The 24957-nt window shown below is 37.1% G+C and overlaps 1 protein-coding gene across 4 annotated transcripts in view; it reads right to left on the bottom strand.

The window, feature by feature from the left end:
* Positions 1 to 22734, bottom strand: part of MSR1 (macrophage scavenger receptor 1) — an 82363-nt gene extending 59629 nt beyond the window's left edge. For 2 of the 4 annotated variants that reach the window (XM_007098960.3, XM_007098961.3), the window contains exons 1-4: positions 22571 to 22734; positions 10679 to 10785; positions 8330 to 8443; positions 1693 to 2105 (exon numbers count right to left, since the gene is read on the bottom strand). In XM_007098960.3, the coding sequence (XP_007099022.1) occupies positions 1693 to 2105; positions 8330 to 8443; positions 10679 to 10781 (630 nt within the window). In that variant the 5' untranslated portion in view covers positions 10782 to 10785; positions 22571 to 22734. Of the gene's footprint in view, positions 1 to 1692; positions 2106 to 8329; positions 8444 to 10678; positions 10786 to 10982; positions 10989 to 22570 lie in introns of those variants that run through there. The other 2 variants (XM_015545162.2, XM_015545163.2) reach the window with 2 other exon arrangements.
* Between the last annotated feature and the right edge of the window lie 2223 nt (positions 22735 to 24957).

Genomic DNA, 24957 nt, shown 5'->3' with positions numbered 1-24957 from the left:
CTTCCAGTGATTATCACTTTAAACAAGCTCAGGATTTTTACTGTCTTCCATATGGTTTCCAATTTGGTTTCCACTCTTGATGTGAATTCATAGATATTCTACAGTCTCTACTGAATATGGGGGCCTACCTCACTGCTCTTCTGTTTTTACATAAAGTAATATACCTTCTCCTTTCCTCTTTTCCCCCAAGTTAATCAGTTATTACTCTTACCATTGAAATTTTACTTATCCGTCTCCCATACTCATCTACGCTGTAGACAGCTGCTTCTTAGTGAATCTCTACCCCTTTGTATCCCAAGTCAATGATATTTCAAAGTGGCTGATATCCTTACATACTTATTAACAGTGTGGGAAACACAGTGAGATTTGGGAAGAGATGATACGGAATAGAAACAGAGTATCAAGGCTGGTGTTGGCATGAGGTTTACCAACAAAGCCCTCCTAATTATATAGCCATGCCATTGTCTTCTGACACCTTAAGATCAGGATCATGTGAAATTCAAAAGTTCTGAGTGATTGTACCTGGCAAATAAATATGTAGGCTATTTTTCCTTAAACTGTTTCATCTATGCTCTAGTCAATATTTTAGTTGATCTTCATTTAATGTTACAACTTTAGAGGCTTACTGATGCTCTGTAAGTGATAATCCATTTTTTAAAAAATCACTACAGCTAATACTGTATCTATACAGAAAACAACTTCACTAATCAAAAAGGGTTCTATTCAAATAAAATCTACTACCAAGATGCCAACATTGCTTCGCTAAGGGTAGAAATTTGATAGGCTTCACGTTAATTATGTTCTTAGGCCCTAGATATTTTGTGATGTAAAGATCATTTTTTCACATGAGTAGTTAAATTTTAGTCGTCTACTTATTTTTCATGGGATGGAGCAATTATAATTATTTCACAACAAACCCCCCCACAATTTGAAATAAGGGGCTTGGTTAATTTCTTTCTCATCAGTACAAAGTAATCCAGCAGGTTGGCCACACAATAGTCCATAGAAGAGGTGAGAAAACTACAAGCCAAGGGTCAAAGTCTGTTTTTGTGAAGTAGTTGAAAAGAGACCTTAGAGTCCCCAAAGGCTAAAATGTTTACATCTGGCTCTTTGCATAAAAGCTTTTGCTGACAAGCTGGTCTATCTAAACACGTCTTGCTCTCTTATCCTGTGTCTTTGATCCTACGATAAAAATAAGATGTTGTATCTATCATTCCAAATTCAACTCTAATTATAGTTATCTTTACACATTAAAACGTATGTATACTTCTTGGGAATGACAAAATAGACTATTTTAAATTTAGATGTTGTATGTATCTATGATGTTTCCATTTCTTTGATGATGAAGAAATCTGGGTCTGTTGTAAAACTCACAAATACAGAGTAGCTACAAAGATCACCTAAAAATTATAATTGGCTTAGACAGTCTCAAGAGATAGTATAACAGGATTTATCAAATTAAAATACCTTAAGAGAGTCTATATCCAATGGAAAAAAATCACCCTCTGTTGGGAATCTGGAGAAGACACTACGTAAATTCACGTAAAATCTTCTGGTAGGATTACCAGAGGAATCAGGGTAAGTCAGATGACGTTGAAACAGGGCTTACATATTGTGTTTTCTTGAACTGAGGAGATAGAATCTAGATGGATTCAGTGCTGGCATGTGACCTTCTAATACAAAAACTCTTACCTCTTGATGTTTAAATGTATTCTCTTGGACTTTGCCATTCAGTGTTTGAATATTGAGCTGCAAATCAAGCAATGTGATATTCAGACTGATTAATGACTTGGAGATTTCATCTATTGCGTTTCCATGTCCCTGAACTGAGGAAACCAAGGTGCTCAGCTGGAGAAGAACATCATTGAATCTTTGATCAGTCACCAGACTAAAATTTTGGAAATGCTCTGAATCTATGAGATTGGCTTCTGTATCTGAAATAAATTGGATTCTCTTCTCCATGTTGTTCATTTGTTCCATTACAGCTTCTCGAAATCTCATTTCTTCTTCACTGTCATTTGCTTTTCCTGCGAGACTTTGAGACATATCGTTTGCATTAATTGAACCAACTGTGCAATTCTTCATTTCCCACTTCAGGACTTGTGCTGTATATTTAAGGAAAAATACGCAAAGTCATGACCAGTAGCCTTAAATGCACACACCATTCCATTCCATATCGTTCCAATCCACTGTAACATTCCAAAAGCCATCCAAACTAAACCAGGTGTTTATTTTAAATACACAATGTGTGAACCACACTACACCTATCGCTGAGAGGAAGACACTCTCCTTCTCCCACTTTACTTTAGAATTTATTCCAGGATCAAGTCATTCTTTCTGAATTGCTGCTTCTATGCATCTTCTGAGCCACCGCATTTGGCTTTGACAGTGGGAGTAAATTCTACAGATTGTGAAGTGCATTGTATCCTATTCCTCAAGGTATGTTAGGATAAAATGAGATAATGCTTAACACAATGTCGGAAGCAAGTATGTTGAATACATTAGCTGTTACTAAGATAAATGATGTGACAAAAACACTATATAGTAAAACTAGAAGTATCAGTGTTAACCACTGTATGAACAAATTTTTGGCTCATCTTCCTCATCCAGTCGCTTAAGCGGGCAGAGAATTGTCATTTTCAGTTTATACAGGCCTCATTTATTATTGGTGGAACAGGAAATTGGGCAAATAATTTTTTTCACTTTAAAAAATGTTGTTCTTTTAAGATTCCCCTTTACCTATGATAAAATATATACTCATGACAGAAAAAATTTTAAAGACAGGTAATGAAGAAGAATAATCGACCACTAATCTCATCATCCTCAATTAAATGCTAACATTTTGGTGTGTGTATACCAAATCTGTCTTTTTTCACTAGTATACAATTATTACAAACATAATTTTAATACCTACGCCATATTCTCTGAATGGACTCCCAGATTTATTTAACAACGCCCCCCCACACTTCATTTATTCTGTTTTTACTAAGAGATCCAATGCTTTGACAAACAATCTTTTAAGTAATCATTTCCTGAAAAAGAAAAAAAAAAAAAGAATCTACTAAATGGTATTTGGGGGATATACAGAGCCGCTGATAGGGATTTCCAAATTGGCATATGTTCTCTAAATAAGCTAACTGTCCTTCTGAAAGGATCTAGAGCACTATGTTTATAGTTTCAAATAATGAAAAGCATAAACGTTAGCTTTGCAGACAAAAATAATACAAAATTATACCTAATAAAGAAAATGTTAAGTATCATTTGATCCCTGCCAGTGAGATTTTTTCCCTATCTCCCTCTGTATCTATCTATATTATTTTATGTACATGTCTATCAGTCTTTTGTGTTATTTGGAATACATTTTATTTTTCATATTTGGCCATTACTGAGCAATAAAAAGAGTAACTTCATATAGTTTAAAAATAGATCTACATAAATAGCTATACGTGACATGCAGTTGTTTTTTTTAAACTTTTTTTAACGTTTATTTATTTTTGAGACAGAGAGAGACAGAGCATGAACGGGGGGGGGGGGGGTCAGAGAGAGAGAGAGAGACACAGAATCTGAAACAGGCTCCAGGCTCTGAGCTGTCAGCACAGAGCCCGATGCAAGGCTCGAACTCACGGACCGTGAGATCATGACTGGAGCGGAAGTCAGACACTTAACCGACTGAGCCACCCAGGTGCCCCCCCCTTTGTTTTTTGTTTTTTTTTTTTTTGCCAGTTTTTTTAATAAAAATGATATGGCAATATGATCAGCCTTATAGATTTTTGAGAATTCAGTGAGATAACATATAAAAGATCATTATTTCCACTCCAAGCTCAAGGGTACTTAAACAAATGAGAGGCTGGTATTTACCCAGGAACAAGCTGCCTGATTCTAGAATCTAGCTCCTTTTCTCAATGACTAGCTTAGGCACTCTGGGAAAGTTATCTTCTTGCTTAAGTTCCCCAAAGATTGAAAAGTAGTAACTACTTCTAAGTGGTATGGAGGATGGGTGAGATAAGGCATGTAAATCTCATAGCATATAAATGGCCTCTATGAAAATTCTATTCAAATTAAAGTGCCTTATCCATGAAAGATATGATCTTAGAGACTGTCTTCACTAGCTTTAAAGAAGCTGTTTGACAGGGGCGCCTGGGTGGCTCAGTCGGTTAAGTGGCCGACTTCAGCTCAGGTCACGATCTCGCGGTCCGTGAGTTTGAGCCCCGCGTCGGGCTCTGTGCTGACAGCTCAGAGCCCGGAGCCTGCTTCAGATTCTGTGTCTCCCTCTCTCTCTGCCCCTCCCCTGTTCATGCTCTGTCTCTCTCTGTCTCAAAAATAAATAAACGTTAAAAAAAAAAATTAAAAAAAAAAAGCTGTTTGATAATGTTTGTTATTGTAACTATTATCATATGAGGAATAAGCATGAAACTATATATGCAATTAAATCCCAAGTTAGTTTTTAGAAGTATTATATAGAATTCTAAAAACTATATATATATACATATATATGTGTGTGTGTGTGTATACATATACATATATACATATACTTGGAGCGTGTGCGCACAAGTGGGGACAGGGGCAGAGGGAGACAGAAAATCTTAATTAAGCACGCTCCATGCTTAGTGTGCAGCCCAACACCAGGCTCGATCCCACAACCCTGGGATCAACCTGAGCTAAAATTAAGAGTCAGACGCTAAACCCACTGAGCTACTCAAGTGCCCCAATCCCAATTTTAAAAAGCACATTATATTTTCCTCATTATGCTCTCTTCAAAATTAGCTTATTTGAATGAACTCTCACACTACATTTTGACAAGATCCCAGAGTGTGTGTTATTTTATACTTAATTTATCAAGAAAGTGGACAAAAAGTGTATTTTTTAGTTGGATCTCATCGCATTTATTACATTAAGTGTGGGGAGCACGCTCTGGACCGACAGCCTCATTCATACATTTAATTCTCTGGTTTATTTATGAAGCACCTGCTACGTATAAAGCATTGTCTGAGCAACTCCGGGAGGATCATACCGGGAATGGATTTTGACTGTAATAGAGACTCACACTAACAATTCTTACAAAACTATTTCAAAGATGTCCCTTAAAAATTTTCATTTCACGATGATTATTGCTTTTTTAGGTAGCAGCTAAGAATCCAGTTTCTGGAGTAGAATGGCCTGGGTTAGCAACTCTTGCTCTTTTCTTTTTAATCTGTGATCTTGGACAAGATCCTCTGTCAATGCTTCTATTTTACTAGCTGTGTGACAGGATACGACCAGTCAGAGTTCACGTAATTAAATGAGCTAATGGAGGTGAAGTACTTACACTACTTCCGGGCATACAACAAGCATTTGTTAACTTTGAGCTTTTCTGTTATTAATATTTTTGATTCCAAATCTGTGACTTATGTATCTGTATGTACAATACTGAAAGTATCGATGGGGGAATTAATATCGTTTAATATTAAAACATGGCAGGGGGGAAGGTGGGGCGTTGCAATGAGCATTGTACTTTCTGCACTTTATTTTACTCAGCGTAGTGATCTAATGCTCAACCATGGAATTCTTCGCTCACTGAAAATGACTTCTAATTCATATGGAGAGAGCAAATCTTTCCCCCAGTACGGAAAGGGAAGACTTGAGCTGACAGAGTATCATGTGATCAAGGGTTTCTATCTGACATTGAGCTCTACATACAGTTGACAATAAAGGCTACATTTCGCTTACAGATTTACAAACACAACACTGCTTGTTTTCCCAAATCCTGTATAAAAACTAATTTCAAACTAACTTCTCAAAAAACTGTTTAACTCTGTATCATAAATCTAGGTAAAGAACGTCAGAGTTCAGATTTTCAAATGTTCATTTCTTTCATTATCACTGGGGAGATGGCATTTTGTGACTTTTCTGTTTCACATTTGAAAGGAGACAAACTTTTATGGCTTATGCAAACCCCCAGGGAGAGAGTGATATTTGATTTCACAGATCACATTTACTCCTTCATGTCGCTAATATCTTCTCCTGCCAAAAATTTGTATTATTATGAACTAAAGAATCTTCAGTATTTCAGCAACAATTATGTATACATTAATCCTAGATTGTATTTTATTGTCCAGAGATATTATTTCGTTGTACTAGGACAAGGATCCAGTTGTTTCATTAAGAGATGACAGCATATGGAGTAGACTTCATCATTAAAAGTATCTTCCACTGTGTAAGACATTTTCAATTTGAAAAGAGTTTTTATGCACAACATCTTATTTCATCCATCAATTCCTGTTTGCCAAAAACAGAGTAATTTTTATCTTTTAGGAATATATTTTGCCCTTATTTGTAATTATTCTGTCTCAAGTAGAGATCTGTATTACATTTGGGTGTTTTTTATTTTTCGGAAAATATTCTGATCGGTAACTTAAGTTGAAAATGGATTGTCAATTGTTTATTCAAGTATGATAGAAATAGTGACATCTAGTCCAAATTCTGGTGAATTTGAATGCTAATGTGAACATAGGAGATTTGAACATTTTTAACTTCTTGTCAATCCTACAAGTGCCTGCTTAGTTTTAGGAAACAAAAGTACTTTAGACCAGTCATTTCAACCCAACAATGCATGTGGAAACTTGGTAGTATTTTCGAACCGCCCAAAGATTTTGAACTTGGTTAGAATACTGAATTATCTCCAGACTTCATGGATCCATTCTGCACATGCCTGTTAGGCAGAAGTTGCACTACCTGCCGTTGACTCTGCAGGCCATGGTTTGTATAAAAGTGATGAAATTTACCCAAATTCTAACTGGCTTATAGCTAATTATTCCAAGCAATGAAGCACCTTTCAATTGTGCATTTTGAGTGAACAAGCATATACATGATCAACATACAGATTATCTAAATTCATCAGGAAGTCAGTTGTTTAATGACAGACGTACTATATTAGGTCCTTTTATGTAGATGGCTGTGGTTGGCTTGATTGGTCAGTTTAGTTTCTTGTGGTTGTTTTTTGTTTTTATTTGTTTTTAATGGCCAAAATAGGAATTAATTAATTTTTACCTGTGGAAATATTTTCTCAGCTAAAATTATGGAGACTGTTCTATTTGTGTGTGTGTGTGTGTGTGTGTGTGTGTGTGTGTGTGTTTAATTGGCCAGACACATTTTGTTCTAAAAATTTAATTATACTGGGAGATAGTAGACCATAAGAGGTTAGGAGTCAAGAATCATGGATAAGAACTCCAGTTCTACTACTCAACAGTCTCAGTTTCCTTCTGTGGATAATAAGGATAATGGTATGTCTGCTCAAGGATAATTGTAAAGGTGTATTAAGATAATCTGTGCGCTGAATGTAGTAAATGCCCCCAAATGACAGCTACTGTCACAACCGTTGTGGTTTTATCATCATTTCTTAGCAAATTTTGGCTCTGTCCTAGAATATTCCTTTAGGTTACCCCTTAGCCAAGAAGGTTTGGCCTTGTGTTAGGAGCACTTTCTTGTTAAGCTGAGTAGTATGCACATAAAAATGTACCTTACCCCTCGCTTGTTAGAGCCTACATCCAGACATTTTGCCAGTCATAGAGATGAGGACAGCCACAAGGCACAGAAGTTCAAATGCCAATCAAATCCACCAAAAAGGCTACCAAGGGGAGTCATTTTTACGGATCTGACTCAGTTATAAGTGGGCCACCCACCCCTGTGGAAACCCTCAAATCCATCCCCAACTCAAGTCAGACTTGCCAAAGAAACATGTGCCTATAAAATATTCTTCCTAAGTAGTTTGAGGGATGCTATCAGGTTATTTTTAGAAATATTTAAAATAATAGCCTTATGAAACATGTGACCACATAAACCACAAAGATTTTACTGAAGCGTAGACCATTATTTTACAAGCTCTACTCCCTTTGAAGACTTATAGGAATATTTCTTTCTCCTCCCAATGCTATGAACAAAAGAGCTTTTTCTCGAACTGGCTTGTTTTGTTGTTGTTTTGTTTTGTTCTAGGCACTGTTCATGTAAACGATCCTGTTTATATCTTCACCTTGGCACCTGAAATACTGATCATAAAATGTGTGCCCCCACCGCTTGAAGTGCATAAAACTCCAGAGGATAACCTATTTTTTGAAACTGTCTAATCCATCCCATCGCCTTTCTACATATCTATATTTTACCTTCACCTTCCATTCTCTATTTCATATTTTTTACTTAATAACTTTGAAGAATCTTTTTATTTATGAATTTGAGGAATACTTTGTCATATGATGTTTCCCTTATGAATCTCCCACATGTGAAAGACTGAATGCTTTCTTTTGTTTCTACAAGAACTAGATGCGTTGTTGAGTTGCAAAACTCTAGAATACTGTACCTGCCATTATCCCGATGATAGGCACGAGAACTACAAACACAAGGAGATAAAGGGCAATCAGTGCAGCTTTGAGAGACTTCAGTTTCTCTTGAAGGGTAGGACCATTTTTAGGATCTAAAACAACAAAAGCCCAACCTACTGTTAGAAAACTTACTCTTCTTATTTACTTAACATTTTCGCAATCCCCAATTCTATCATTACTACCAAGCCTGTTGGAATGACAGGGAAACACAAAAGTAGGTCGTTGTGTATTTACTAGGAAGCAAAACGAACAGTCACCGGATAGGCCAATACAGGTATCACTATGAACATCTGATTTACTTTCCATTAACTAAATATCTATGACAAAGTTAGTGTCCTCCACGACTTGTACTTGTCTCATATTGGGGCACTAGTTAGTTGATAAATTTTAATAATGATACCAACATACTCAAACATAAATGCTATTCTTCTGGTTCATTGGGGAATAGATTCTGAGTAAAAATAAGATTTCTCAAGTCATTACATAATTATGCATTTTTTTCAGAGTTTAAATCAGGTAAAAGACATCTGTTTTCAATGGTAATTATGCAAATTTTCTTTTCCAATTTCATCTCAATAATTTTGTATTTGGAGATCTCTTTTGATTTCAATACACTAAAAAAGAAAAAAAAAGAGAAAACTATTCACATTTTGACTAAACTTTGGAATGGATCGATGAAGCTGATCCTCTGGGTGTTTCAGAAAATGTTTTTATATTATCCATTTACTTGGAACAGCGATTCACATAGTGGGATACTAACTGTGGAAAAGTTAACTCAATGTAGAGGGGAATGTTAGAAAACGAAGCCATTTTCTCTGATTAGTGAATAAAACGTCCATTAAAAAATTCTTTCCTGTGGCTACTGTTTTCATTACACAATAAACAATATTTTGTTTTCAAGTTTAGCTATTGTTTGATAATGTTCTATGAGAGACTGAAAGGAAACTTAGAGAAAATTTTTAAAAGTAAAAATAAGAAAAAAAAAAGTTATGAAGAGAAAGATCTAAGGAAAAAGAAAAAAAACAACCCACAATACAGGTAAGATGGGCGATCGCTTTGTCAGGTTGAATGAGCCTGAAACCCAGTCATCTCCCTTATGTTCAATTTACAATCAGTCCTCTGCATTGTGCCTTTTCAGTAGCTCTCCAGTTTCTGTCGTCTTTCCTCTGTCTCCGATACCTCTGTCCTCCCTCCTCAATCTCTCTGCGTCTCTACCTTTAACAGCTTTCACTAGGGTCTTTTTCCTTTTGCCTCATGGGTGCCATGTTCTCCCATCCACTGGTGGTGCAGTATCCGTCGCGCCTTGGGGTTGTGGTCTGTACTTCAGGTTTGTCTATAGAAGAACTCATACATGTTGTCACTTGCATATGCTCCTTCCGGTGACTCAGATTTCTCTGTGGATCCTTTTCACCCACCCAAACCTTTTGGTGAAATGTATTCAACCTTTGAAGCTCAGCAGAATCATACACAACTCTGTCCTGCTGCCTTAAGAGAGCCTGTCCAGATCTAGCCGAATATGGATTCTTTTGGGCTCTTGTAACCTGTGCAAAAATGGTGCAGTACTGTTGTGCACTGACTTGTTTCCCCCACAAAAGTTACTGTTGAAGACTTAACACTAGTTGCCTGTGAATGTGACCTTATTTGGAAATGGGGTCTTTGCAGGTATAATCAAGTTAAGATGAGGTCATACTGGAGTAAGGTGGTCCCTTAGCCAATGATTGGTGTCCTTACAGGAAAATGACACATCAATTCACAGGAAGAAGACCAAGTGAAGATGGAAGCAGAGACAGGAATGATGCAGTTATAAGGCAAGGAACACTAAGAACTGGCAGAAGCAAATAGAAGCTAGCAAGAGGTGGGGAAGGATTATTCCCTAGAGCCTTGAAAGGAGCATGGCCTGCACATCTTGACTTCAGATTTCTGGCCTTCAGAACTATGAGAGAATAAGTATTATTTTAAGCCACCCAATTTCTGGTGATTGGTTACAGCAGCCCTAGGAAACTAATACAAGTACATACCACCCCTGATTTTCAAATATTAATTAATGGTGCAAAGGGTATTGCCATTGCCAGGACCTAGTCCAGTCAGTGGCTGAGAAATCAGAGGACTCCATCAACCTGTGGACTAATTTAACCCGTGACAAAGCTTCCTTACTCGAACCTAAGCTTAGTTTCCAGTCTGTCTCAAAAGAAGAGAAGATCTACTCATCCAATAAGTCTTATGTTAACACTCATGCACAAGTAAGGTAAATCCCAGGGCTATAGTTTTACGTAGTGTCATTAACTACAAGGACACAACTTCCATGGGCACCCCACCCTTCTACTCACTCAGAGGAAGCAAGGCTGTCATGGAGCGGGCGTCGAACTTCACAGATTCTGAGCAGCTATCAGCATCATCCTGGTGATCGGGAAACCTATCCCACGGTTCCATACTTCTAGCAGACATGTGGAAAAAGACATTCGTTACCCATGAAATGTCTAGGGCCCTTGGGCAGAATGTCTCAGGTTGAAATTTATACTTACAGTTCAATTTTAGCAAGGAAACAAGTATCATTAATTACTTAAATTTACATATCCACCGCAATATATTGTACCTACCAAGTTTTAATTTTAACATTAAAGAGAGACCTACCCTACATGGAATCTACTCATGTATCGTTCTATGGACAGATGTGTATCTGTGTTTGTAGATGTGTGTTTTTCGAGAGTGAGAAGTGACATTTCTTTCTTACCTAAAAACAAAACACAAAAAACAACTTTTCTCACGTGACAGAAAACAACTGTTTAGCTGAAAAAAAAAATTCCCTTAGAGCTAATAGTTGTGCAAAACTTGGAGCAAATATTTCCTGTGATCTTTTATTAGAGGTTCTGGATAGAACAAAGAGTTATGAATGATTTATAGCAAGTATTTCCAGTGATCTTTTATCAGAGCTTCATGAGCCAGGTTTTCTTGGGCCAGGACATCTGTTTATCACTTTAGAGAGACAAAGTCTAGTCACTAGAGTAGGAACCACAGGAAAAAAACGGAATTTTTCTATATTGTTTTCTTTCAGGGCTTCCCTCGTTATAGACTGGTAGCAACACAAGTGTGTCTTTTCAGCTTAAGCACATTTATATTCTGTAACACAACCTATGCCTATGTCTCTTTAAGATGCATCAGAATCATTTGAGAGGCTTGACTGATGGGCCTCACCCCCACAGATTCTGATATTTAAGGTGGGGGACAAGAATTTGCAATTCTGGGGGGCCTGGGTGGCTCAGTCCATTAAGAGTCCGACTTTCTCAGGTCAGGATCTCACAGTTCGTAAGTTTGAGCCCCAGGTAGGCTCTGTGCTGACAGCTCAGAGCCTGGAGCCTGCTTCGGATTCTGTGTCTCCTTCACTCTCTGCCCCTCCCCCACTTGTGTTCCCAAACATTAAAAAAAATTAAAACAAAAAAAGAATTTGCAATTCCCACCAGTTTTTTGAATGATGCTGCAGCCACCATTCTGAGGACCACATCTGAAGAACATTTTGCAGGGGAAAAAAAAAAAAAATTGCGTGACTTTTTCTTGGAAACAGTTCAGTTCACTTGATTGATAAATTTAGCATAAAGTCAACATCTTCTGATCATTTCTTATTTTCTGTAATGCTGAGTTAGGGATTTAGTACAGCTGAAGTTTTAACTGAGTGCACAGGCATCTCTGGGGCACCAAACTCATCTCCTGTCCGGGAAATGGAGGGTAATCATTCACACGCAAACATTCATCCTGCTCTGGGGAGACTGGCAAGTAAGGATGTGACTTCACTGTCAATATATATTTTTAAGGATTACCCAGGTGATTTTTTGTTTTGCAGTTTGCAATGACACTCCTTGTGTAAGCATCATTCTCTGGATTGGTTGTAGTTCCTGTAAACCCTGATGATTTGACCAAGGACCATCTTTAAATGGTTTGGCCATGGGACAAAGGGTACACAGGTGGAAGGGAAGTCCCTAGATCCTCTTTCATTAGGGCAGAGACAAAGAAAAAGAAACAGACAATTATCTAGGAAAATTGACCATTATAGAAACCCAAACTGGATAATTCAGATGGAGCCTCTCCTGCTATTTCCCTGGTTTTAATTTATTCTATTATTTGATTGGGAGGATAGCTTTACTTGCCAAGCAAAACAAACACTTTTAAAACCTGAGACGACAAGAAAGCTTAGCTGAATTCATTTTAAAACTATAGTTCAAAGCACTTGGGACTATGTAGCAAAGGTTTTTATCTTTTAACTCAGCTTATAAAGAATGAGCTCAAAAAGTACACATTTATACATACCCTGCCATTTAACTAGAAATCTTGTCCTGTCAGGCTGCTTACTGTCCCCTTGTCCTTGGCCATGACCATGGCTTTGCCCTAATATTTGTGGTACTACAACTTCATTTTCACTTAAATGCAAAAGAAATATCTCTTATATTACTTGGTCTTCTAGATGGGAATATTTTTGTAAAAAAGATGAAACCTCTTGAATCTGATATATCTCTCTAGACAGTGAGCTACATAAGAGGGGTGACCATGTCTGTTTTCATTCAATATTGAATTAGCAAGAACCTATAGCAACCTATAAGAAAGAATAAATAAATATTTGCTAAATGAATGGTCTAGATTTTTTTTTTTTTTTTGGTAAGGTGGAAGACTTAAACATACTAGTTTTGTTTTTTAAACAAGATGGAGGTTTGTAGCTATTGAGACCACAAAGATGTGCTTCTGGGGCACCTGGGTGCCTCGGTCAGTTAAGTGATTTCAGCTCAAGTCTTGATATCATGGTTGGAAAGTTCAAGCCCTACATCAGGTTGTGTGCTACAGCACTGAGCCTGCTTGAATCTTCTGTCTCCTTCTCCCTTTGCCCATCCCCCACTCACATGCTCCCTTTCTCGCTCTCAAAAATGAACATTAAAATTTTTTTTAAAAAGAGGTGGGGGTGCCTGGGTGGCTCAGTCCGTTGAGTGGCCAGTCATCTTGATTTCGGCTTAGGTCATGATCTCACAGTGTGGGTTCAAGCCCCGCGTTGGACTCTGCACGGACAGTGCGGAGCCTGCTTGGGAGTCTCTCTCTCAAAATAAATTAAAATAGATGTGCTTCTTTCAACAGAGAAATTTCTAGTAAAATAGGTTGTGTCCACGATTCAGATTCATTCCCTTCCTTCTCTTTCTTCCTTCCTTTCTTTCTCTCCCCTCACTTCCTTCCTTTCCTGCATTCCTACTCTTTTGATAGCTTTCTTGAACGTGAACCACATCTTAGGGCTGGGTGACTAAGTCATGCTGTTGAGACACTGCCATTCATCCTACCCTTTTCCTTATCAGCACCCATTTTTATTTTGTCAGCTCCAGTAGGCACCTAGCTACGGCCACACCTCATTGTAGTTCTCAAGGGAGGATTATGAGCATCGTGGCTGGGACAAGTCTTCTTTGCAAAAGACCATCTTTGCTGTAGAGGGTGTTTATCATCCCTGGTTGCCACCCTCTCCATGTCAATAATGTTTCCTAGTCCTTATATTATTGCTTCCCCGCCCCCCCCAAAACAATTCCAAAAATTTTATCCCTATAACATTTCCAAATACCAATTTGTCTTGGAGAACTGCTCTTCAACATAAATCCCCAATGTGGATAGAAGGTCGGGAACTTTCTCTCTGCAATATTTGCCGTGAGCAATCTGACTGTTAACATGTCTTTAATGAAGATTTGTTTTCATGAAAAAAAAAAAAAAAAACATCTTCATGAACTTCAGCAACAACACAGATTGCTCAAATTGCTTTTTGGAGATAGGTATCTCTCAAATCATTCCCTGTTTATGTATACATATACGACAACTCTTAATGTCTATATAAATGCTCTTATAGAAAACGTACACATTTTGTTAAAGAGGAAAGAAGGTGGCAAGTCCAGAATGATAATTTACTGATCTAAGTTTGCCCTCAATAAAGCAGGATGAATTATTTTTATCCATATACTTGTTTAGAAGTGCCACATGTTCTTTCAACTAAATTTGTAATTTAGAACCCATAGGCTTAAAGGACTTTTCTTCGGAGAAAGAAAAAATTCCACTTGTTTTTTTTTTTTAAGTGGCTCTAGAATGCTAGATGCTACACCATGAAAACAAACAAAAAAAAGATGATATTAGGATATTTTCTTTTTTTATTTATTTTCTTTTTTTGAGAGAAAGAGAATATGAGTGAGCAGGGGAGAGGGGCAGAAGGAAAGAGAGATGGTCTCAAGCAGGCTCTACTCAGCACAGTGAGCCGGATGAGGGAATTGAGTTGGACGCTTAATGGACTGAGCCACCCTAGGTGCCTCTAGGATATCTTCAATCAATGACCTTAAGGCAGAAATACCTATTCCCCATGCTCCTCCCCCCAAAATACCTATCGCTTCATGTAGGCCAGTCCAACAAATTCTTATTTTGTGTCTTTATATCAAGCACTGTGCAAAGCACTAATATGCCAAGATCAACGTGTATAGAATATTCACAACCACTAAAGTTCTTATGCATTAATATGGAAGAGTAAAATCTTTAGAAGTAATATTCTGGCAGTGATACACACACACACACACACACACACACACACACACACACACACACACACCATAGACGCAGTCCAAAAAGGAGTTATTAATTCGTCATCAAGTGGGTGGTCAAGGTGAGAACACAGAAAAGATGATGCCTTTATCCAAGTTTTGATAAGTGAGCAGGAATTAGAAGAATATCCCAGGGATGGCAAATCTATTAAAGGGCACAAGGGCATGGACGGCATTGAGACTTGAGTGGATCAGCATCACAGAAGCAGCAGTTCTGGACAGCTGAGCAGACGAGCCTAGAGAAGCATGTGGCTGGGGTAATTCTATTCATCAATTTCTCCTTTAATTTTGTTGATTGAATAAATTTATCTGGCTTTCACAACTTACCCAAAATATATTATTGAGGAAGTACCTATACAAATTAAGTAAAAAATTATTCTTTGCGTTGGCAGTTGTGATCTGGTTTACATTACAAGTGATAAAATATACACCACCCATTAAATATCTTATTTATCTCCCTTTCATACTGAAATAGAGCTGAGGCTCAATTTTGTTTTTCTTTAGGCCTCTAACCTTTCATCTACCTTTTATGGACTTATGCAGATGACATTGTACAAGTTATTGTATTTCAAAGTATAGTTTCTTTGAGTCGATATTTTAAAACCTTGAAAAAGAAAATCCTCTAAGATGTATCTACAAGTAGACTAGTCTAAGTGACCATATGTGAGCTACATAAAACCCCTGAGAGGTAAGGGGGGGGGGGGCTGGAAGGGAGATGAACACTCAAATCTGTGGAGTAGAATGGTGAGTGAAAATACTCCCCTCTGGCTACTCCTGTGCACCATGGGAAATTCTGTTTGTTTTCCAGGACAGTGTATGAGAGATGGTGGTTAATCTTGAACTGTATGAAACACTGGCATAGGCTTTTCCAGAAAAAAAATGTTAAAAAGCTGCTTAGGCTAATCATAGATGGTGCTGTCATAGGACTGCTGGTATTTTCTATTGTTACTTTCTTTTGTTCTTAGACTCCATACTCTTTCCAAGAATCTCATCCACTTCTGTGGCTTAGACTATTATCTGCATACTGACCAAGCCAGTATATTCAGCTCAGATCTCAAGTCTCAGAATCATATTTTTAAAAATAATACAACTGGTCACAATGGTATATTTTCCACATTAACCTAAGTTTTCTTTTTTCTAGAATTTTTTATGTTGGCATATCATCCATTCATATTACCTGTTATTATAATTATTTATAACCTTCTATTCGTTGTGTACTGGGACATACATGATGCAGCTGGACATATGGGTATATATATTGGTAATACGGAGGTGCTAGCAAAGCATGATAATCCAAACCAAAAGTTAGGGCTTTATTCCAGATTACTGTTACCCACAGGACCCATATCTGACTGTAAAACAACTTCTGACTTCCCTGGAGCCATTCCTTCGTCTCTACCTCAATTCTTCGATTTCAGCTCATTTTTTATCTACCCCAGCCTTGCATCTTGGATAGTAGCAATGGGGTGGGCAATTAAGTGGAGAATCCAAGAGGCATTAGAAAAGAGGAGGAAATTAAAAGAATTGATGAACAAGCACAAGAATGTAACACTTAAAGAATGGGACAAAAAAAAAATCAGAGGAGAAAATATCTTTCAGGAAAAAAAAATTTGAGGGACATAAAGTTGACAACCAACAGGTTGAGTGGGCAAGTAAAGGAAGAAAAGCAAGTATTTTTGCCAAGAACCTTTGACATCATGGTAAAAAAAAAAAAAAAAAAAGCAAGTCAGAGTCATGGAAAATAAAAAAAAGAATTTCAAGACGTAAAAGGACATCCATAACCTGCCACGTGGAATTTGAGCTGTTTTGGTTGTATGGTAGAGGCAGAAGCAGACTTGAGAAATCCAAAAGGAGTAATGAGTACAAATGAAAGGTGTTAAGTGTACATCAGAAATCTGGCCACAGCCAAGCTTTTCTGTTGAGAAGGGACAACTGAAGAATGAAGGCGCTAAGACCATACACTGAGGGGAGTTTTACTTTCCCTGCTCACTCCTCATCTCCCAACCTATCCCCTCTTTATCTCCTAGAAATATCTAGCCCAGAACTGTCTAGACGTGTATACGCAACAGCCTAATAACGTCACTATTTGGATTTCTAGTATGACCCGAACCTAGAGGTCTTCCTTGTCCCCCACCTTCTCTTAGCCTCCCATCCAATCTACCATCACATCTTGTCAGTTTGTTTTCAAATCCTCGGCAGAAACTGACCGCTTCTTATCACCTCTGCTACAACCATCCTTGCTCAAGCTTCATGATCCTGCTCACCTGGACTGTTTTAATAGCTCCCTAACTGGTAAGGTTTACTCATCCGCTCCAAACTTGTGAACCCCTTCGCATCTTGCTCAGGTCCTGACTAAAACCTCACTGTTTCATACCTTTCTTGAGCATCACATTTAAAATGATAACCTACCTCTTTCACTTCCTCTTCTCCTTCCTGGCTGGATTCCCGTCCCCCCCCCCTTTTCTTATTCTTTATTTATTTTGGGAAAGAGCACATGTGTGCATACACAAGTAGGGGAGCAGAGGAGGGAGAGGGAGGGAGAGGGAGGGAGAGGGAGGGAGAGGGAGGGAGAGGGAGGGAGAGGGAGGGAGAGGGAGGGAGAGAGAAAGAGAGAGAGAATATGAATCCCAAGCAGGCTCCTCACCACCCACACAGAGCCCAATGCAGAGCCCAACACAGGGCCCAATTCTACAAACCAAACTGTGAGATCATGACCTGAGCCAAAATCAAGACTCACTCAACCGACTGAGCAACCCAGGCACCCTGCTGCCCAAATTTATCACCGACTAACATGCCATACGTTTTCCTTATTTATCTTGTCTATTGTCTGTCTCCTTTCACCACAGATCCAGGATTCAGGAGTTTTTCTCTCTTTGGTTTAATAAACTAAGTTCCTGCCATTTCGCACATATATAAATGCATTATAAGAAATTGCATAAATAAATGAAATAAAGAATTTTTTGCAAGATGATTAGTTTTCATATTTGGGGTTATTCCTCAAAATAAGTTCATACTTCACTCATGTGGAAGTTTTAAAAGTTCTTCTGTTATACATTGGGAAATGAAAGGTTCTTCTCTGAATTGTGCATAAGAAACTGAAACAAAAATTTTCACCTCCAACGTTCTCACTTTACCTTCAAATCATTTATTAGACTTGCCAGATTACTTTAGCTCTTTACTCTGATTATTATCATTGTAATTTTTTTTGGACATGTTAGAGAACATACTCATGTAAAGTTTTGTCAGTAGCCGGTGAACAATTCAAACAATTCGAATGTGTCTTTAAATGTCATTTCCTACGTTAAGAGAAAAAGTAAACTGACTCAAGTTGCAATTCCTACCAAATGTCAATGCACTGAAAAAGGGTTGTGAAATCTTTTGAGTTTGTATAATCTATTAAAAGCATGTTCTCATGAGAAGTGAAACACATCTCTGCAATATCAGCTTTTTATAAAGTCAGGAAAAGTTTACAGAAGCTACAATAGGAAAACCATAATGAAAGTGTTTCAATGTTAATCTATTTGGAAACATACCCTTCAGTTTTTCCTGTGTTTATTTTAAAAATATTAACACAATATGAAAGATACATTGGGTCAAATAAAAGAAGATTGCTAATCCTATCATCTGATAAGGGCTTAATATTCGATGTATGTAAAGAACTCATACAGCTCAACACCAAAAACAAAAACAAACCACGAAAACAAAAACCAGCTGCATTAGAAAACGGGTGGGGGAACTGAATAAATATTTTTCCAAAGGAGACATACAGATGAGCAACGAACATATGAGAACAATCTCAACATCACTCATTATTAGGAAAATGCAAACCAAAACCACAGTGAGTGTATCACCTCATACTTGTCAGGGTGACGAGTATCAAAAAGATAAGAAGTGACAAGTGGTGGCAAGGACGTGGAGACAAGAGAACCCTCGTACACTGTTGGTGGGAATGTAAATTGGTTCAGACAATGTGGAAAAAGTACGGAGTTTCCTCAAAAAATCAAAAATATAAATATCATATAATCCAGCAATTCCACTTCTAGGTATTTATCTGAAGAAAATAAGAACACTAACTCGAAAGGATATATGCACCACTTTGTTAGAGTATTATTTTTTAAGTCTGTTTATTTTTGAGAGAGAGAGAGAGAGAGAGAGCAAGCAGGGGAGGGGCAGAGAAAGAGGGAGAGAGAGAGAGAGAATCCCAAGCAGGCTCTGCACTGTCAGTGCAGAGCCCCATGGGAGGCTTGAACTCACAAACTGTGAAACCATGACCTGGGTTGAAACCAAGAGTCAGCTGCTTAACCGACTGAGCCACCCAGGAGCCCCCATTGTAGTATTATTTATAATAGCCAACATATGGAAGCAACCTAAGTGTCCATCAATAGATAAATGGATAAAGAAGACATGCTTAAGATATATATATGATGATTACTCAGCCATAAAAAATGAAATATTACCATTTGTGACAGCCTAAGATAGGCCTAGAGGATATTATACTAAGTGAAATAAGTCAGACAAAGACAACTACCATAATTTCACAAAACGGGTAAACAAACAAAGCAAAACAAAACAGAAACAAACTCATAAAAACAGAGAACAAACCAGTAGTAGTCAGAGGGGACGCGAATAGGGGTTTGGGCAAAACAGGTGAAGGGGATTAAGAGATACAAACTTCCAGTAGAAAATAACGAAGTAAGGGGCACCTGGGTGGCTCAATCGGTTAAGCGATCGACTTCAGTTCAGGTCATGATCTCACATCTGGCTCTGTATTGACAGCTCAGAGCCTGGAGCCTGCTTTGGATTCTGTATCTCTCTCTCTCCCCGCCCCTCCCAGGCTCAGGTTCACGCTCGCGCTCTCTCGCTCTCAAAAAGAAACATTTAAAAAAATAAAATAAAGTAACTAAGTAACTAGAGATGTAAAGCACAGCATTGGGAATACAGTCATTATTAACACTGTAATAATTTTGTATGGTGACAGACGGTAACTAGACTTATGGTGATCACTTTGTAATGTACATAAATGCCAAATCATTATAGTGTATACCTGATCAATACAATATCATATGTCAACTAACTATACCTATACTTCAATAAAAAAATGGTCACCTCATCACCTTAATATAAGAAAAAATACCTTCATATGTAGCCATGTTATATAGTTAATATCACAGTGTATATTACCATCTGGTCTCACACATTTCCCTTAAAATCTTATCAGTATTTTTATACTTCAAATTATTTTTTTCAAATTAAACAGATGGGCCAAATAATAATTCATCAAATGTATGTATCTTATTTATATACCTATTTACCTATAATGTAACTTAAAAAAATTTTTCCCTTCTCTTTGGAGGGCAATGTTTCACTAATATAGATGATGATATTACAAATATTTGCATAATTTAGCATTGTTCTTTTTATTAAAATAAGTTTTTTTTAATGTTTATTTAGTTTTTAGAGAGAGGGAGACAGAACGTGAGTGGCAGAGAAGAAGAGACAGAGGGAGATGAAGAATCCGAAACAGGCTCCAGGCTCTGAGCTGTCAGCACAGAGCCCGTTGCGGGGCTAGAACTCATGAACCATGAGATCATGATCTGAGCTGAAGTCAGACACTTAACTGACTGAGCCGCTCAGGTGCCCCTTTTGTTTCTTTAGGATAATTCAGCATATGTTGCACTACCAGATCAAAGAAAAACTATTTAAACTTTTTGGTATCTATTGCCTGACAACTCTTTAAAAAGATCATGGGAATGATTGAATGAATCAATGAATGAATTTGAATAAAGGTTATACAAATTCACAAAGATTCCAGTCATAGAGGAACATGGCAGTTTTTAGGCAAATTTACCATTATTCAGTAATAATATTTTAGAATCACTTAGATTTTGATAGGCATTAAATGATACCTCAAAGTGGCTTTTATTTGTTTTACCTATTAGTGTGGAGATTTTTTCAAGTAATTATTGTTTATTTTTCTTCTCGGGTTTTTTATTTTTCTTATCAATTGCTTATACATCCCTAGTAGGAGTTTCTTTGTGTAGATATGAATAAAGTCTTCATATGTAACCTATATTTAATGTATATTCTTTCTTCTACGAGTGTTCCTTATTCAGATTTAGCATCAAACTCTTAATTTCATCTTTAAGATTCAGGGTAAATAATAACTCTGTAGCCTTATTATTTAAAAACAAAAAGTTGGGTGTTGTATGAACAGTCAAAAGTATATATGAATGAAAACAGAGTTAATAGGTTTCCAAGCGCTCTACACTTAGGGAATATATCCATAAAAGGGATTAAGGCCTGGATGGACATATCCATATCGTGCCTGATGCTACTGACACCCAACCTTGGCAGTGAATTCATCCTTGAATTGGAAGTCTAGGTCTGAATATTGGCTGTGCCATTTCCTAGCCATGTGACCTTTGGCAAATATTTTAATTGGATGTTTTTGTATATGTAAAAAGGATTAAAGTGTCGGTTTAAGAATTATGAACACTTAAAATATTTTTTATACACTTCCTGGTACACAGGTAATATCCATACATAATCACTTTTAAATACCATTTTTGCTTTTTAATATGGACTTTTCTTCTTTTACCTTCGTAGTATCTCCATGAGACACACGGTATTTTCTCCATTTTATGAGGTTAGGAAACTAAGACCTAAAATGTTTAAGTGACTAGTTAATGTTACACGACTAGGAAGTAGGGAGGTTTGGATTTGAAGACAGGCACTGTCTTAGAGAGTATTACCTCCTAAATGCTGCATAAAACATTTACAATCTCAGTTCTGTGACTTTTCTATCACTATTCTCACATGGCCAGTGAGAATGCTAACCCCCATTTTGTGCTGTGTAAATCTTACCCGTTCTTCAAGAGGAACCTAAATTCACACATCTCCATGAAGATCTTTGCAAATCCTTTCCTCCTAAATGATTTTGGCCTCTCCTACCTCACCATAGTAGTTATCCACGGCACTCTTACAGCTACTTAAGGTGCTCAAATCATATTATACCTATTTGCCTTAGATCATGGACTTCCCGGAGATAGATTATATTTTTCTGATCCCTTCCCTACATATAGTTCAGTAAAGTGCTTATAGTAAATATCCGACCAATATTTGTTATATAAGCAAAAACAGGTAATAATATTAGGTTAAAGCCAAAAGTATTATAAGAAAAGGAAATGAGACCAATTAAAATATCCTCAATCCCATTTTGAATAAAATCAACAACTCTTAAACAAAATATGGACAATTACATGCCAAAAATTTCTTGCTAGTTTAGCCTACAAAGTATTTAATATATTTCATATATATTTATGTACACACACATTTTTTGCTCCCAGAAAACCTAGCAGAAATCTTTTTTTAAAATCACTGAAACAACCAGACGAGATAATTTGTGATTAGGATAAAAAATTCTATAAAAAATCAATTATATATGTATGTGTGTGCATGTATATATGTGTATACATATATATACACACACACACACACATACATATATACACACACGTTTATACATGTCACCTATCTCACACACACACACACACACACACACACACAGACACATACAATCAACAGAAGCAATTTTGGAAAAACATTAAAATAAACTTCTTTTACCGTTTGTCCTAAAGACGGCAGCACTGATTTATCCACTTCCCTCTCTTTACAATTGAGACCTAAAATCTTTATCACATAGTATTTCAGCATCTGGTCCATGAAGAAAGGAAATGACACATTGGTGTGTTGAAAATTTTTCTTAACAATGCATTTCAATAGTACTCTCATCAGTGCACAAGTTTGCAAAATCTAAATTTGTAAGATAACTCATTCCTCTTCCCATTTAGGACATTACAAAAGAAAAGAGAAGTAAAAGGAAAAAGAAACAAGGGTTATGGTTAACAGGATACATGATGTGTGGCAGATTAATTTTTCCCTTTCTATAAAATACGTATGCCTTCTATAACATTATCACTATTATTTTTGTTTAATCTCACTGTCTTCTATTAATTCTAATTATCTCCTCTTTCATATTCTACATGAGGGAAGACTCCATGTTTAAGTAATTTTTATTTCACCCTCTTTCCTGTAACTCTCACCTCGAGCTTCAAACACAAAACATAGGAGGGAAGGAATATGGACACCTACTAAGTAAAAGTAATCATCCAATAATGCTCACTTCAGCTCTATCTATAGTGATGTTAACATTATTTATAGATCTCTTTTGAGCACCTAAGTTGTTGATTTCCCCAGGAGTGCAGTGAAGCAAAGAGGTCTCACACATGGGTTCCAGGAAAAAAACTGCCTTGACCTTCTACCGCCCTGTCAGCATTTCTGCTATACATCTCACTTAATCACAAATCCCAGTAGCACACACATAAAAGCATACACCATTCCATTAATGAATTAATTTTTAGATCTAATTCCTCTGAGGGAGAGTGCTTCTTTATGTTTCATGGAAACTTCTTGGTGCTCCCAACAGGGAGGGAGGGATCATACTTCCTAACAAAAGACCGCCAAAACGGCCTTGCCATGATGCCCGTGGACACCAAAGAACTCTAGCTCAGAAGGCAACATGCCTGGTGGAAAGAATGCAGGTGCAACAACAGTACACGGTGTTTGGGAGACAGAAATTAACAGTGTCGCACAGCCATTCTTAAAGGCTAACAGTAATCGTAACAGAGACATTTAATCAAGCAGCAAAGCCACTTAGCCAGGTAGCTTTAGACAAGAAGTCAGGATCACAGACACGGATGGTGGTTAGGCTACTCCTTAACCACGTTAGTTTAAATTTATCACCAAATTCTTAGGGAAGAAGAACTGGAGGTGAACATCAGAACTCACTCTACTTCCTTTATAATCATTTGTAAATACATCATTTTATAGAATATGGTCCTTTCGGCATCTTTAAAAAATCTGCAGTTTAAGAACTCCTTTGTATATTGTTAAATTTATGTGCCCCTGTCAACACTATGTGATTAGAAGTCAGACTCTGGGAATAGCAGGCTAAGAGCAACTTTCCAAAATTCTATGCTAATGAGATTTATTTCTGTCAGAGTGGACTGTATTTTTGGGATGTCTCTATAATATTGATATGTATGCATTTTTACTGCCATAATGCTAACCACTTCTCTATTTGATTCCTTCCACAATCTTCAGCCAGACTCTCTGTGTTGGTATATATACATACACGCAAATATATACATACATGTACATATATATACACACACATACACATATGACCCTTGAACAAAATGGCTTTGAATAAAATGGGTTCCTTCATACATGGATTTTTTTCAATAAATGAGGTATAGTACTATAAATGTATCTTTCTTCCTTATGATTTTAATATTTCCTTTGTTCTAGCTTACTTTATTGCCAGAATACAGTATATAATACATATTACAAAATATGTGTTAATCAACTGTTTATGTTATTGCTGAGTCTTTGGTCAACAGTAGGCTATTAGTGATTAAGTGTTGGGGGAGTCAAAACTTATATGTAGATTTTCAAGTTGGGGGGGGGTTTGGAAAGTCGGTGCCCCTAACCCCTACATCATTTAAGGGTGAACTATATATATGCATATATTAATCTTATACTATATTACATATTCGCTATTAGGGCTTACTCTATGTATGATGTCTCCTCAGAGGATCAGGTGGAAAATGTTCAGGTCAAGCTAATGATTGATTGAAAGAACAGAAGGAATGTCCAGGAGTCGGGCTTAACATTCATCATTCCATCTGATTCCGCAGTAACTTTGTCAGGTGGTTTTCCCAATTAAGAAATTGGGCCTTAGAGATATTAAGTAAACCTGTGAAGATCACAGAACTATGAGTCACCTGAGCTGGTATTTAAACCCAATTAAGTCTGATTTCAAAACTAAGCAAAATAGACATTTTTCTCTTCATTTTCTCGGTGTATGTATTATCAGGGGTCTTTATCCCAAATGTTATATGGAAAATAAACCACAAACATGGGTCCATACCAGACCATCTACATAGTGG

This window comes from Panthera tigris, chromosome B1 (genome assembly GCF_018350195.1).
Source record: "Panthera tigris isolate Pti1 chromosome B1, P.tigris_Pti1_mat1.1, whole genome shotgun sequence".
Taxonomy (NCBI): Eukaryota; Metazoa; Chordata; class Mammalia; order Carnivora; family Felidae; genus Panthera; species Panthera tigris.
Note: the sequence above shows the minus strand (reverse complement) of the source record. Positions and strands in the feature narration are given on the sequence as shown.